Genomic DNA, 14,526 nt, shown 5'->3' on the forward strand with positions numbered 1-14,526 from the left:
GTATCAGTACTTCATTGCTGTTTATTGCCAAGTAATACTCTTTTGTATGGAAGGAATATGTATTTTTACAAAGCTCCTGGATAGCATTCCCCACTAGTTTAAATTCTATATATATATAAAACATACTTTGAAATGTTAACTTTGTGATTGTAATGCCATAAAAAAACATTATATACAACTGTTTTTTCCTTGTACTTCAGTAATAGTGCCCCCAGAACACTCTCTTGACTATTTTAAAAGAGGGGGTTGCTATCTATTAGTGGTAGCAAAACCATTTAGTGGGTGAAGAGCACGGACTTTTTTTTTAAAGTAATAGAATGGAAAGTAACAGACTCAGCTACACATAGTAAAAGTATTTTATGGAACGTGCGTGTGTGTGTGTGTGTGTGTGTGTATCTTAATTGGGCCTGGATGTGAAATATATTTCTTTTTTTTTTTTTTTGCGGTACGCGGGCCTCTCACTACCGTGGCCTCTCCCGTTGCGGAGCACAGGCTCCAGACGCGCAGTCCCAGCGGCCATGGCTCACGGGCCCAGCCGCTCCGCGGCATGTGGGATCTTCCCAGACCCGCTGCCTCGGCAGGCGGACTCTCAACCACTGCGCCACCAGGGAAGCCCTGAAATATATTTCTTACAGTGGGTTGCTTTTACAAAAAGTTTGAAAGCTACTGTTCTTTAAATATTTCAGTATTATTGTCATCTCATTAACCCTAGTGTCTTTCCTGGGGCGAGGTGGTGAGATACATGGTTCAGCTTAAGTGAAGGTTGAATTGAAATAACTAGCCAGCATGAGGTTAGGAGTTAGGATCTAATAATACAGTGAGGAGGAGATGGGACGGTTCCGGGAACCTACTGCTTGGGTCATTTTGTCAGGGAGTAAACTTGCCATTTAGTTAGTCATGGTGTGAGGTTTTTTTTTTTTGGGGGGGGGGGGGCTGCACCGCGCGGCTTGTGAGGTGTTAGTTCCCCGACCAGGGATCAATCCCATGCCCCCTGCAGTGGAAGTGCCGAGTCTTAACCACTGGACTGCCAGGGAAGTCCCTGGTATGAGACTTAATACCACTTATCACATTGATGATGTAGCTTTGAGTTTAAAACATACTGTGTTAATAAAATGGATTTGGTTTATAATGGTCATTTAATTAAAATGCCAAAACACAGTATAAGAGAATCATTATTCTCATTTTAACAGTTTATCAACCCATTTGATGATGTTACATATTGTAAATATTATCATTTTATTGTGCTCAGATTAAATAATGTATTCATTAAAATAAGTTAGTTGCATTTCCTAAGGAAGAAATTATGTTTAAATTATGTATCATGTTGCTTTCTAAAGTAAGCAGAAACTTTAAAAATCTTTTTGAATTTTTTTTTTTTTTTAGTGAAAGGAAACTTTTGGTGCCTTTCTAGTTCTTTATGTGTTGTGAGCTATATAATATCTTAACAGTAATATATTTCTGGAATTAATTATATTAATTTCACATTGATTGTGGGTCATATTTATTTTGTAATATTCTGAATTCGCATTTAGAATTTTAGTGCTTATCCATTATGGTCATTTTACAAAATTTAGGAAGTAGAAGCAATAAGTGGTATATGAGAGTAATTTCATAACATTGACTTTTGCCAAAATACAGCTGCTGGGCTTCCCTGGTAGCGCAGTGGTTGAGAGTCCACCTGCCGATGCAGGGGACACAGGTTCGTGCCCCGGTCCGGGAAGATCCCACATGCCGCGGTGAGGCTGGGCCCGTGAGCCATGGCCGCTGAGCCTGCGCGTCCGGAGCCTGTGCCCCGCAACGGGAGAGGCCACAACAGTGAGAGGCCCGCGTACCGCAAAAAAAAAAATACAGCTGCTATTGAAATGGAATTGTTAGTGGAGACACTTTAATGATATAATCAAATGCTGAATTATTTTACTAATAATGTAAATGACCACTGAAATAATTTTTTTAAAGTAGCATTTACTTTCCTTTGAGTTGAAACCCAACATTGGTAAATAATTTTGTACAGTGTGTCTTTTTATATTCATTTTTTCCTAAGGTAGCTGAAAAATTTTAAATTGGTTCATGATAAATGACTAGAGTTTCCTGTAAATACTTTTAATCTTTTTTGGTATATAGAATTGTATTTTGAACGGTTTGAAACACTGATCATACAGTAGGCTTAACATTGCTCACAAAATTGAGTAGCTAGCCCAAGATAAAAAAAGAAAGAAATCCATGGGTCAATTATACTTATGAGCACACATGCAGAAATCCTAAAAGAAGTTTTTCAAAAACTCAAACCATTTATCAAAAGAATGATTTAAGAATTATTAAACAGGATACATTTTGGGATGCAAGGATGGTTCAACAGTAGGAAACTGGTTAATTTCACTTCATTAGTAAGTTGAGAAAATCATACATAAATGATCTCAGTAGATACTGAAAGTTGAGTAGAATTTAACAGTTTAAACAAAAAAAAACTTCTTTGGTTGTATACATTAAACATGTACAACTTTTTGTATGTCCATTGTACCTCAATAAAATGGTTTTTAAAAATGATCCAGTGGCCTCCCTGGTGGCGCAGTGGTTAAGAATCCACCTCTCAATTGCAGGGGACACAGGTTCCAGCCCTGGTCCAGGAAGATCCCACATGCTGCGGAGCAGCTAAACCCATGCACCACAACTACTGAGCCTGTGCTCTAGAGCCCGTGCACCACAACTACTGAGCCCACATGCCACAATTAATGAAGCCCGTGTGCCTAGAGCCCGTGCTTCACAAGAGGAGAAGCCACCTCAAGGAGAAGCCTGCGCACCGCAACAAAGAGTAACTCCCGCTCGCTGCAACTAAAGAAAGCCCGCGCGCAGCAACGAAGACCCAATGCAGCCAAAAATAAATAAATAAATAAATTTTAAAAATCCAAATTTCTTTCATTCAAGAAATAGAGGGGAAAGTTCTTAACATGACACAGTTATATATACTAGAAACCCATGTCAGGCATTATACATAATACTGAAAAATTGGAAGCATTTACATTAAAGTTAGGAGCAAAACAAGGATGTTTGCAATGATTGCTATTATTTAATGTTATTCCAGAAGCCTAGCTAATGTAATTAAAAAGAGAAAGAAATAAGAAACAAATACTGGGAGAGAAGAGGAAACAGACATTTACACATGATATGATTCCCTATGTAGAAAATCCTAGGGAAGCAGCAGAACATTACTAATGAATTCAGTAAAGTGGCCTGATAGAAGTTCAGCATGCAGAAATGAATAATCAGAAAAGGAAATGGAGAGACATAGTGACAGACTCCCTCAAATACTTTATTTTATTTTTTATTTATTTTTATACAGCAGGTTATTAGTTATCTGTTTTATACATATTAGTGTATATATGTCAATCCCAGTCTCCCAGTTCTCAAATACCTTAGACCTGCTGAGAAAAGTGCGAGATAACTATGAAGAAAGGAATCAGCATCAATGGAGTATTACTTATCAATGAAGAAAACAAATGCAGATACAAGTAATAACATGGACGATTCTGAAAACAATGTTGAGCAACAGAAGTGAGATACAAAGGAATGTATATTGTGTAATTCCATTAATATACAGCTCAGAACACAGAAAACTAAACTGTATTGCTTAGGAAGGCATACATAATTGGCAAAGCCATAAAGACAAGCAAGATAGTGATTAGTAAAGTCAGGATGGTGGCTACTTCTCTGGTGGAGGGCTTCTGCTTGTTGGCAGTATTCTGTGCCTTGACTTGGGTGATAGTTACTGGCTATTTCCTTTATTTTTGCTAACCTCTGTGTATGTCCTTTATCTACTTTTTTATAGGTGACTTTATTTTTATTTATTAAAAAATTTTATTTATTTATTTTTGGCTGCATTGGGTCTTCATTGCTGTGTGTGGGCTTTCTCTAATTGCTGCGCGTGGGCTTTCTCTAATCACTGCGAGCGGGGGCTACTCTTTGTTGCGGTGTGCAGGCTTCTCACTGCGGTGGCTTCTCTTGTTGCGGAGCACAGGCTCTAGGCGCATCAGCTTCAGTAGTGGCACGCGGGCTCAGTAGTTGTGGCTCGCCAGCTCTAGAGCACAGGCTCAGTAGTTGTGGTGCACAGACTTAGTTGCTCTGCGGCATGTGGGATCTTCCCGGACCAGGGATCGAACCCACGTCCCCTGCATTGGCAGGCAGATTCTTAACCACTGCACCACCAGGGAAGCCCCAGGGATAATATATTTTGAAAGACAGTTATGGCAGTATTGGCTTTACATTTTTTCCTGTTTTAAATTTCCATACATTTGAATTTTTCAAAATCCTTATCTAATTTGTAGTTTTACTTTTTGTCCAGGCCCATCAAAGTCCAGTGAAGAAAGTGAATCCTGGAGAAGAAAGGAGGAAACTGTTTGAGGTATAAAGACATCTGTCTGCTTATTTTAAAGCTTTGTAAAAATAATTATAAAAGAAGAAACAAATCTTATAAAACCTCCAAACCTTTCCTCCTTATTTCTTTCAAACAAATACCTCTAACTTATTTCTGTTTTTTAACCTCCCTGGGCATATGTCTACCATTGGTATGCTAGCTTTACTGATGAAACTAGAAGAAGTAATATTTATTATTGATAAAAAATGTTCTTTTTTTATTTAAGGAACCAGTAAGGAAGAGAAGGTTGGAATTGAATGAAAAAGAAAAGAAACAAAAGGATCAGGTAGTTATTTCGCTCTTACTTTTTTCCCCTGCCAAGTTGGAGAGTTGGAGAGGATAATAGTTTCAAGAGTTCTAAAAAGTTTGTCTTTAAAACTTGTTACAGATTAGTTTAATGAAGGCTGAACAGATGAAAAGGCAAGAAAAGGAAAGGGTAAGAGGATGGTCCATTTCCCCAGTGTGCTGCACTGCCTCCTACACATGCGCCTTTTTTTTTTTTTTTTTTCCTGGCTGCGTTGGGTCCCCGTTGCTGCACGCCGGTCCTCTCTAGTTGCAGTGAGTGGGGGCCACGGCTCGCTGCAGTGCACTTGCTTCTCATCGTGGTGGCCTCTCTTGCTGCGGAGCACGGGCTCTAGGCCTGCGGGCTCAGTAGTTGTGGCTCGCGGGCTCTAGAGCACAGGATCAGTTGCTGTGGCACACGGGCTCAGCTGCTCTGCGGCACGTGGGATCCTCCCAGACCAGGGATCAAACCCGCGTCCCCTGCATCGGCAGGAGGACTCCCAACCACTGCGCCACCAGGGGAGTCCCCCCCGCCCTTTTTTTTTTTAAAGGGATACACTGATTCCATTTTATTTCTAAATGTATTTCATGTACTTTATACTAAATATTTGAAATGGTGTTTTGTTTGTTTCTTTTCCCCAAAAGTTGGAGAAAATAAATAGGGCCAGGGAACAAGGATGGAGAAACGTGCTGAGTGCTGGTGGAAGCGGTGAAATGAAGGTAGGCCTTTGGTGCCAGTGCACTTACACTACTGCTTTTTCTCCAGTTTCCTCCTGCTCTTGGAAAGGTATACAATTGGCTTTTTGGGGGGATACACTTACTTTTTACTAGAGTTCTTCAGCATCTATTATGACTCCTTAGTTTTCCTGCACATATTTGGTATGTAATTTGTACTGATAACTAATATGTGACACTGTTAAAATTGCATAAAAAGTTTGCTGTGAAGGCTGTGATACACCATTCCTGCCTGAGGCATCTTTTTAAAATCAAATACAGTTTGTCTCCACTCTGCCTAAAGTCCTCCTCTAGCTTCACGCAGACCTGAAGATTCCGTTTTCAGAAGACCCGTACTAAGCGGGGCCCTGCCAGTCTCTCCGCACTCATCCTGGTCGTGCCATGCGCTCTAGTCATGCTGAGCTAAGGACCATACTGCAGTTTCCCCACTGTGTGTGGCCTGCTGGAGCTACGTCCTGACACCTGTATTAGTCTTTACCTGAAAGCACCCTCCATCCCTCCTCACTCTCACTCCTACCTCCAGCCATTTACCTAGGTAACCAGTGACCTAACCAGCCGTTTACTTAGGTAGGTTAAGTCAGACATTTCCTTTGGGCAGATCCACACTGTACAACCTCGGGCAAGTTACTTAACTTTCCTGAGCCTTAATTTCTTCATTTAAAAGAAGAAAGAAAGAAAGAGAGAGAGAGAGAGAGAGAGAGGAAGGGAGGGAAAGAAAGAGAAAGAAAGAGAAGGAAGGAAGGAAAGAAAAGAAAGAAAAAGAGAAAAGGAAGGAAGGAAAGAAAGAAAGGAAAGAAAGAAAGGAAAGAAAGAAAGAAAGAAAGAAAGAAAAAGAAGGGAGGGAGGAAGGAAGGAGGAATGAATTTCAAGAGCAGTGCCTGAGCTTGGCCTGCAAGGACTCACCTGTTAAGCTCCTTTTCCTTTCCTTGCTCTGCCAGTCTGAATCTTGCGTTTCTTCTTTCGCCCTCAAAACACCCTTTACATGCCAAATTCTAAGGTGGTCCCAAAATTCCTGACTCCAGAGGTCAGGCCTGATGTTATCCCTCCACTGGAGCACGGGGGAACCTGTGAACAGGGTGTGTCGCAGCCCTTTAGTTAGGCTGTGTTGTATGGCCCTGCTGATGGGGTAGCCACTCCTGTGGTCACGTCACTATTTTATAAGCCTCCCTCATAGCAGCCTGGAAGGGAGAAGGTCAGAGAGACAGCTTCTGCTGGCCTGGGAAAAAGCATGCGTTCACGTGGCAGGGAAGCACAGGTGTCCTGTGGGAGCTGATAGTGGTCTCTGACCAACAGCTAGCAAGAATGTAGTGACCTTAGCCGTGACAGCCACAAGGGAGTGAATTCTGCCAGGAACCAATGAGCTTGGAAGAGGATCCTGAGCCTCAGATGAGGGTGGCAGCCCTGGCTGACACCTTGATTTCTGCCTGGTGAGACCCCCAGCAGAGGACCCTGCTAACCATGCCCAGACTCCTGAGACCACAAATGGGTCTGTCTTAAGCTGCCGAGTTTGTAGTACTTTATGACACAGCAATAAAAAATGAATACATACTATTATTCCTCTGTACTATCAGTTTTAATTTGTATAATCCAATCAACTGTTACTTAAGGTCTTTAAACTGTGAATTTGCCTGACCTTGCTCAATAAACTTGGTATTTAGGTGCCCAGTAGATATTTGTTAAGTTGAAATGATTACCATTCTTACTTGTTTCTTTTTCCCTGAAAGATATGATTTGAATAAAAATTTATCTGTTTATGTAGATATACATGTTCTGCCCTGGCTTTCTTGGGTTGTATTTCAGTGTGTTGAGATGACACATTTTCGTATTACATATCAATAACCCAGTAGGAGTCACTTTTTCTAATTCTGTATTAATATAGGCTTATACAGTTTTTAGTAATACAGTTTTATCTTTAAATTTGTACTTTACTATTTTTGTACTGTACTATCCAATTTACTATGAAATTGAACTTTTAACCTCCTGAGCGATAAGGAATGACTCAGACAGAATTTGGCCCATTCTAAAATAACTAACCCCATATCTTATATGGTTAGAAAGTAAAATCTTAGCAAAGTGCAGGCCCTCAGATCTTGTCAAGCATTTTGTATCAGTCCATGATTAGTGTTGAGAATTTGATTATTTTTTCTTCTCCCTTTGCGTATATCTTCTTAATGCAGTGAAGCACCTTTTTCCCCTATGATGTCTAAAGCCATATTTAATCCTAAAGTCCAGTTTTACCAATGTTTGATTATAGTTTCTCAACAGTGTGAGATACTATGTGCTTAATAGGTTTCTGCTTTGCTTCATAAACTTCTATACTGCTTTCTGTGAGGATTAATAAAACAATTTATTTTCCATGACGTAAAGCAAAGTCTATGTTAGTTTCTGTACTTATTCCCTGTGAGGTTTGAAATATTGAACTTCTTCAGCTGTTTGATTTCTGTACAGTTGATAAGGACCTGGAAGCTCAGTAAAAATGTGAATCAAATTAAGGAGATTCCCCAAAATAAAGATAAAACAAAAACTAAACATTAAGGGAAATATTTCAAAGTTAATATTCTATTATTATATACCTCTAAATACCAAGACATTATGCACAGTATAAATAACCTACTGTCCTTGATTACTTAGTATCTGCAAAATCTGGGACTTTTTGCTTTGTCCATTTTTTTCTTTTTGATTCTTCTGATAGGTATTTTTTTCTTTTTTTAAATTGTAGTTGATTTTCAATGCTTTATCCATTTTTGATATATCTCTTATGAAGGTGCGTTTTTAGAAAAATTATGAAATGTTCCACATATATAGTTTGATTATTATAGATAACCATTATATATAAGAGTGTATCTGTTGTTTGACAATATATTGGAATGCTGCTCAGCATTGAAAAGGAATAGCCTATTAATACATGCAACAGCATGGGTCAATCAACAGCATACTGAGTGAAAGAAGCCAGGCACAAGAGTACATGTTGTATGAATCCATTTGTATGAAATGATAAGAAAAGGCAAATCCAATTTCTGTGACAGAGAGCAGATCAGTGTTTGCTAGAAGGAGGGAGGGGGTGTTGGCTGCAAAGGAACATGAGGGACCTTTTGGGGTGATGGATGTGGTTTCGATTGTGGTAGTGGTTCCAAGAGTGTCTGTATTTGTCACAACATCAGCCTGCGCTTATAATTGGTGAATAAAGTCATGTTTAAAAGATCCTGTTGTCTCAGTATTCTAGTACAGTTTTTTCAGCATTATTTTGAGTATAGGTATCTTCAGAGATATGTACATACATTTGATTTTGCTAGAGAGAAACCTTAGAACACTCAACCGTAAGTTGATATTAGCGCCAGACTAAACTCGAGGAACCAGGCTCGTAGGAGGTATGACCACCTTTTACCAGAATTGTGATTCTGATCATCTTGCCCTGAGATGCACATTTTGAAAATGTATATGAAAATCACCTTGATGGAGTTTCCTGCCGAATGAAGTATCTTCCCTATTTCTAGCAACTTTCATCTCTTGCTATTCAAGCATCTTGAATCAGTTTTCTATTTTTATCTTGAGCTGACTTTTTTTAAAATCAGGCTTTCTTATAATACTGTACACAATTCTTGCGTCAAGATGTTAACACAAGTTTTATCTCACTGGGTACACTGAAATGCCTTTTATTTGGTTCTCGTATTTTCCTTAGCCAGACTTCTTCCTCAGGATGTCGTCACCTGGAAGCTCTTCTCCCTTTCCGGGCAGTGTCCTGGCTTCTGCTCTCATCTGCGTTTGAGTGCTGCCCCTCCACTTGAGTCATGTCACTTTGTCTTCGTTTTGGTGCTGCTGGCCTCTGCCTCTGAGGTTCCTATTTACTCTTTGCAGTGCAGTTCTTGCCCCCTGACCTCTGTAACATTCTACACTTACTCAACTCTCATCCTGACATCTCTGTTTTCTGTGAGTTTTCCATGCGCTTGGGTGCGTGTGTTCTGAGGCTGCGTCCTATGCCTTTGCCTTCATCCTTTGTTATTTCCGCAGAGAACCCACAGCTCCCTTCACCGTTGACTTCTCTGATTGCTTTTCTTTGCTCGCAGGCTTCTTGGCTTGGTGTCAGTGCAGTAAGCCTTCTAATTAGTTCCTCTACTTTGTTCTCTCTCTCATTCTTGCTTATCATGTGTAATTTGACTTACTGACCTTTTTTTTTAAACTTTATTTGTTTATTTTTGGCTGCATTGGGTCTTCGTTGCTTCACACGGGCTTTCTCTAGTTGTGGTGAGCGGGGGCTACTCTTTGTTGTGGTGCATGAGCTTCTCATTGCGGTGGCTTCTCGTTGCAGAGCACGGGCTCTAGGCGCACAGGCTACAGTAGTTGTGGCGCGTGGGCTCAGTAGTTGTGGCTCGCAGGCTCTAGAGCGCAGGCTCAGTAGTTGTGGCGCACAGGCCTAGTTGCTCCGTGGCACATGGGATCTTCCTGGACCAGGGCTCGAACCCTTGTCCGCTGCATTGGCAGGCGGATTTTTAACCACTGCACCACCAGGGAAGTCCCACCAACCTTCTAAGAAACTGTCTTAGTGCACTTTCCTGCTAGAAAATGTATGCATGCTTTCTGTTGTTTATTCTATGAACTCGCACAGCTAGTTACCTGTGATGACCTTTTAGGACCAAATAACACTTCCTATCTGCCTTCTTTCTAGTAAACTTCTTACATCTTCCTGCATCCTTTTCCCCCCTACTGCCAACACCTAAACGTACACCTCCAGTGCTTATTTTTACTTTAAGTTTTACTTTAATACCATGGTTCATATTTAATCATTTACTCTTTCTTTGTTACATTGCTTTCAAGGCTGGGTTGAATAATATTTTTCTCCAGTGATTTTTTTTTTGGAATTTTTATTTCTCATAATTTTTTTTTTCTATTTTGTAAATTTTCTCAGTATTTACTACTTTACAGTGTGCCTGTGGCCACTCATTTACTACAGGAAATGAAATGTTTTTCAAGCTTTACACTTTGTTTCCCAGTTTGTTTGTCAACTGCTTAAGGATTGGTATGTTGTTTTGTTTCTTTTATTTACACCTAGAGTATGTTTCAGTGGTGTTTATATCCTCATTGCTTGTTGAATTGGATTTGGGGTATGTTAAATGCCATATGTTTTTGTTAGATATAATTTTGAGTGTTACAAAAGCAGGCTCTGTTTTATTTATAAGCTATACATATTTAAACTTAATAGGATGGGATTACATAAAATGTATACTGGAAACTTGTTTCAAAACTTGTTAATTAAGACCAAGTTTTTTCATAGTTACATAAATTCAGTGATAGTTTATATTTTAGTTACATAGAATTAAGCTTTATTGTTAGTAACAAAGTATACTAGTTTTTGATTGTTAATGGTTATAATATAGTAGGAAAACATGTTAAATTAGGTAATTGCTTTCTAAGAGTCAAGTGTTGAAATTTACTTTTTTCTTTTGAGGGTAGTACAGACCTTTTGGGTCTTGTGAGACAAGCATGTGAGAGCTCTTTGTTTGATTCCTAGGCTCCCCTTTTTGGCAGTGGAGGGGCTGTGGCTCCATCATCTTTTTCTTCTCGCGGACAGTATGAACATTACCATGCCATTTTTGATCAAATGCAGCAACAAAGAGCAGAAGATAATGAAGCTAAGTGGAAAGGAGAAAGACATGGCCGAAGGCTTCCAGAAAGGTATGGCATGTTCTGCAGAAGTTGCTTGTGCTTTGCTTTATGTAATGGAAGTCATCATGCGTATTTATTGGCAGAGGAATCCCACCTGGAGTACATCCAGGATTTCCCAAGGGGGCTGCAGGTCATCACCATTCCTCTGATGCCGATGCTCTTAGAAAAACTTGGAAAAGATTGAAGGCCGTGTCTAAACAAACCTATATAAACAGGTTGGACCGTGATGATCCATAAATTCACCCTTGCTTGTAAATTTGTCTTAGGCCATGTACAGCCTAATACGGTGTTTTCTCCATTATACATAGAATATTTTTTGCCTTCTGGATGCAGTCATTTTCTTATGTGCAAATTTGGCCCTTGATTACATGTGGAAAACATGTAGCTCTTCAGCCTGATTTTTGTAGCTTATATATGTTATAGGCTGCATATACTATTTAAAGAAACATGTGATAACTTTGAACCAACATATGGTTGTAATAACTTTATCCACTTGCTTTAAATAAATCAGAATATATTTAAATGGAATTACATTCTATGCAGAAATCCAAGACATGCCTTTGGGTCTTCCTTTTCCTCGTTACTTAGAACCCCACTTTTCTCTTTGTCTTTCTCTGCATGTTCATCTCTGATTGATGGCTCACTATGATCCTGTTCATTGGGTTTTTTCTTTTCTTCCATTAATTAATTTAATATGGTTGCAGTCAATAGTTTTAACTTGCATAGTTCCTTTTTTTAAAGTATGCATATGTGTTTTTTTAGATCTTCCCATTTCTTCCATAAAAACGTTCCAGTTGAGAGCAGATACCATTTTGTGAAAATTTAATTTGTCATTTTACAGAGAATACTTTTGAGTGTGATAAAACTCTTTGTGGCTCTCCCAATTATAAAAGATTATTAAAAGGTAGCTGAGCAGAGGTAAATAATTGAGGGGAATACAAATTAACATTATGAATTATGTACAATAGCCTGAAGTGTTAAGCTAATTGTAAATACTTCCCATTTTTGAGAAAAGAGGGCTACAGACTTCCACATATGCATGTTTTTTATGAAATGGTAAAGAAGATTTTTGTGTGGGGTTTTATCCTCTGGTATTATTGACCTTTCTACTATAAAATTTGTATGGCTTTTTATTTTTTGCGGTACCTGGACCTCTCACTGTTGTGGCCTCTCCCGTTGCGGAGCACAGGCTCCGGATGCACAGTCTCAGTGGCCATGGCTCACGGGCCCAGCCGCTCCGTGGCATGCGGGATCTTCCCAGACCGGGGCACGAACCCGTGTCCCCTGCCTCGGCAGGCGGACTCTCAACCACTGTGCCACCAGGGAAGCCCCTTTTTTTGTTTAATTTTAATCAGATCTCTTAAAATAAATGTGTATAGTATAAAGAAAATAGGGAAAACTATGTTATGCTTCTTCACGCTGTTCATCTTCCATAAGGTTTCTTGGTTCTTCACAGTTGGAGTGACGAGTAATGGACTAGTTTGGTCCATTTGCATCAGGCTCCCATATAACCTTGAAATGTTCACATACATTTACACTTGTTTCATATTGTCTTCAATGACTGTGTATCTCAGTTACTTCTTCCACTAGAACACAACTTCCATTCAGTCTTTGTTTGAGCATCAGATATAGTTTCAATATTTTAATTTTCAGCTTTTCAACCATTTGTGATTGTGAGATCGTTTATCATTTCCTTTCTGCTAACTTTGGGGGGCTTAGCAGTACTCATACATATAGTATACCTTTTCTTAATGTTGCTTTGAACTTGTTGTTATTGATGATAGATATTATTTATTGCATACTTATTATGTACCAAGTTATATTAACTTATCACAGCATCCCTTTGAATTAGATATCACTCTTTTAATAAGATGAAGAAATTAGGACCTGCAGAGATTTAAAACCTGTGTATGGTCAGGCCACTAGTAAGTGGCGGAGGTAGGATTTAAACTAAGTCCGTCTGAGTGTAGAGTTCAGCTCCTCGAGCACCGTTTTAAGGACTTCTCAGCTTCTTGAGATACTACTAGTGAACAGGCAAAACAGTTATTGGTTTAGTTGGTTATAAAATTTTAAACTATTGGGTACTTTAAAGATTAAACATGATACCAAATACTGAATGAACTTTCATATATATTCATTGAATTTATTTTGGTTTTATGTGAGGACGTAGAAAATGGAAGAATTGGTAGCAAACTGGAGATCATCAAGTATCATATAATTTTCAAAAGGCAGATTCTAAAAACTAGACTAGTTTTTTTCATGTTCATCCCAGGCAAGATTAAAAGTAGAGCCTGCAAACATCTTAAAAGGAAGCAGTCGGGCTTCCCTGGTGACGCAGTGGTTGAGAGTCCGCCTGCCGATGCAGGGCACACGGGTTCGTGCCCCGGTCTGGGAAGATCCCGCATGCCACGGAGCGGCTGGGCCCGTGAGCCATGGCCACTGAGCCTGCGCGTCCGGAGCCTGTGCTCCGCAACGGGAGAGGAGGCCACAACAGTGAGAGGCCCGCGTACCGCAAAAAAAAAAAAAAAAAAAAAGAAAAAAGGAAGCAGTCATCACTGCAATGCAGCATAAATTCACAGAGAATGGATTTTGTCAGATACAGCCTTTATTTCTTTTTAGGGTTGTAGGCTAGAGCTATAGTTCTCAACCTGTGTGCTGAGGCAAGTTGGAGCCTCACAGTGCCTTGGATATTTTACAGTTGTGAGGGAAACGTAACTACATCTGTTGGACAAAGTGTAGACCATACTGTTAAGCAGTTTTGACCTAACTGTTTCATGAATGGGACCGCTAGGTATTTCTTTTGGCCTTAGAGGAATTGTGAAAAAATTACTTAGATACCTAGTAGGGTATATAAACTTCAGCAGGATACTGTTGCCAGGGTGTCTCAGTGTAGACATGGTAAAGAAATATAAATAAAAATTGTTAGGTGGATTAGTCATTGGTTAAAGAATTATATTCAGAGGATGCTGGTTAATATTTTGATGTCCAAATTAAAAAAGTTTTAGAAGCGCATCCTCCTGTAACTAATCTCCATTTTTAAAGAGGACATAGAAAAAACATTCAAAGGATATAGTCATATTTCCAGAAGACATAACGTGGAAAGAAATAGTAGATACGTTGTATGATTGATCAGGAAACAAAATAATCTCAGTGGACCATAGCTACAACTAACTTGATTTAGAGAAAACTTAATGGGAATTTGATGTAGTTTTGAGTCTGAAAAATTATCTGACCAAATAAATATACCCTTGGAAAAGGTTTGTAAATAGCATACACTAAAAAGTTGAACTAATGACCTTTCATTGCCTCTTGGATCAAATTGCAGCCCCTAAGTGGCCTGCAGGGTCTCTTGGAGGCCTGTGTACTTCCTTGGCCTTATCTTCTGCTCTTCCTTTCCAGAGTTCTGGGAGTGCAGACTTAAAAGACATGTTTTTCCTCAT

At 39.4% G+C, this 14,526-nt stretch overlaps 1 protein-coding gene across 6 annotated transcripts in view; it reads left to right on the forward strand.

Moving 5' to 3' along the window:
* Nucleotides 1-14,526, forward strand: part of NEK1 (NIMA related kinase 1) — a 213,219-nt gene that overhangs the window by 65,886 nt on the left and 132,807 nt on the right. For 5 of the 6 annotated variants that reach the window (XM_027096520.1, XM_027096521.1, XM_027096522.1 and 2 more), the window contains 5 exons: nt 4,337-4,396; nt 4,635-4,694; nt 4,797-4,844; nt 5,336-5,410; nt 10,932-11,095. In XM_027096520.1, the coding sequence (XP_026952321.1) occupies nt 4,337-4,396; nt 4,635-4,694; nt 4,797-4,844; nt 5,336-5,410; nt 10,932-11,095 (407 nt within the window). Of the gene's footprint in view, nt 1-4,336; nt 4,397-4,634; nt 4,695-4,796; nt 4,845-5,335; nt 5,411-10,931; nt 11,096-11,169; nt 11,302-14,526 lie in introns of all 6 variants that reach the window. The other variant, XM_027096525.1, reaches the window with a different exon arrangement.

This window comes from Aethalodelphis obliquidens, unplaced genomic scaffold (assembly GCF_003676395.1).
Source record: "Aethalodelphis obliquidens isolate GAN/ISIS:26980383/991018 unplaced genomic scaffold, ASM367639v1 scaffold103, whole genome shotgun sequence".
Taxonomy (NCBI): domain Eukaryota; kingdom Metazoa; phylum Chordata; class Mammalia; order Artiodactyla; family Delphinidae; genus Aethalodelphis; species Aethalodelphis obliquidens.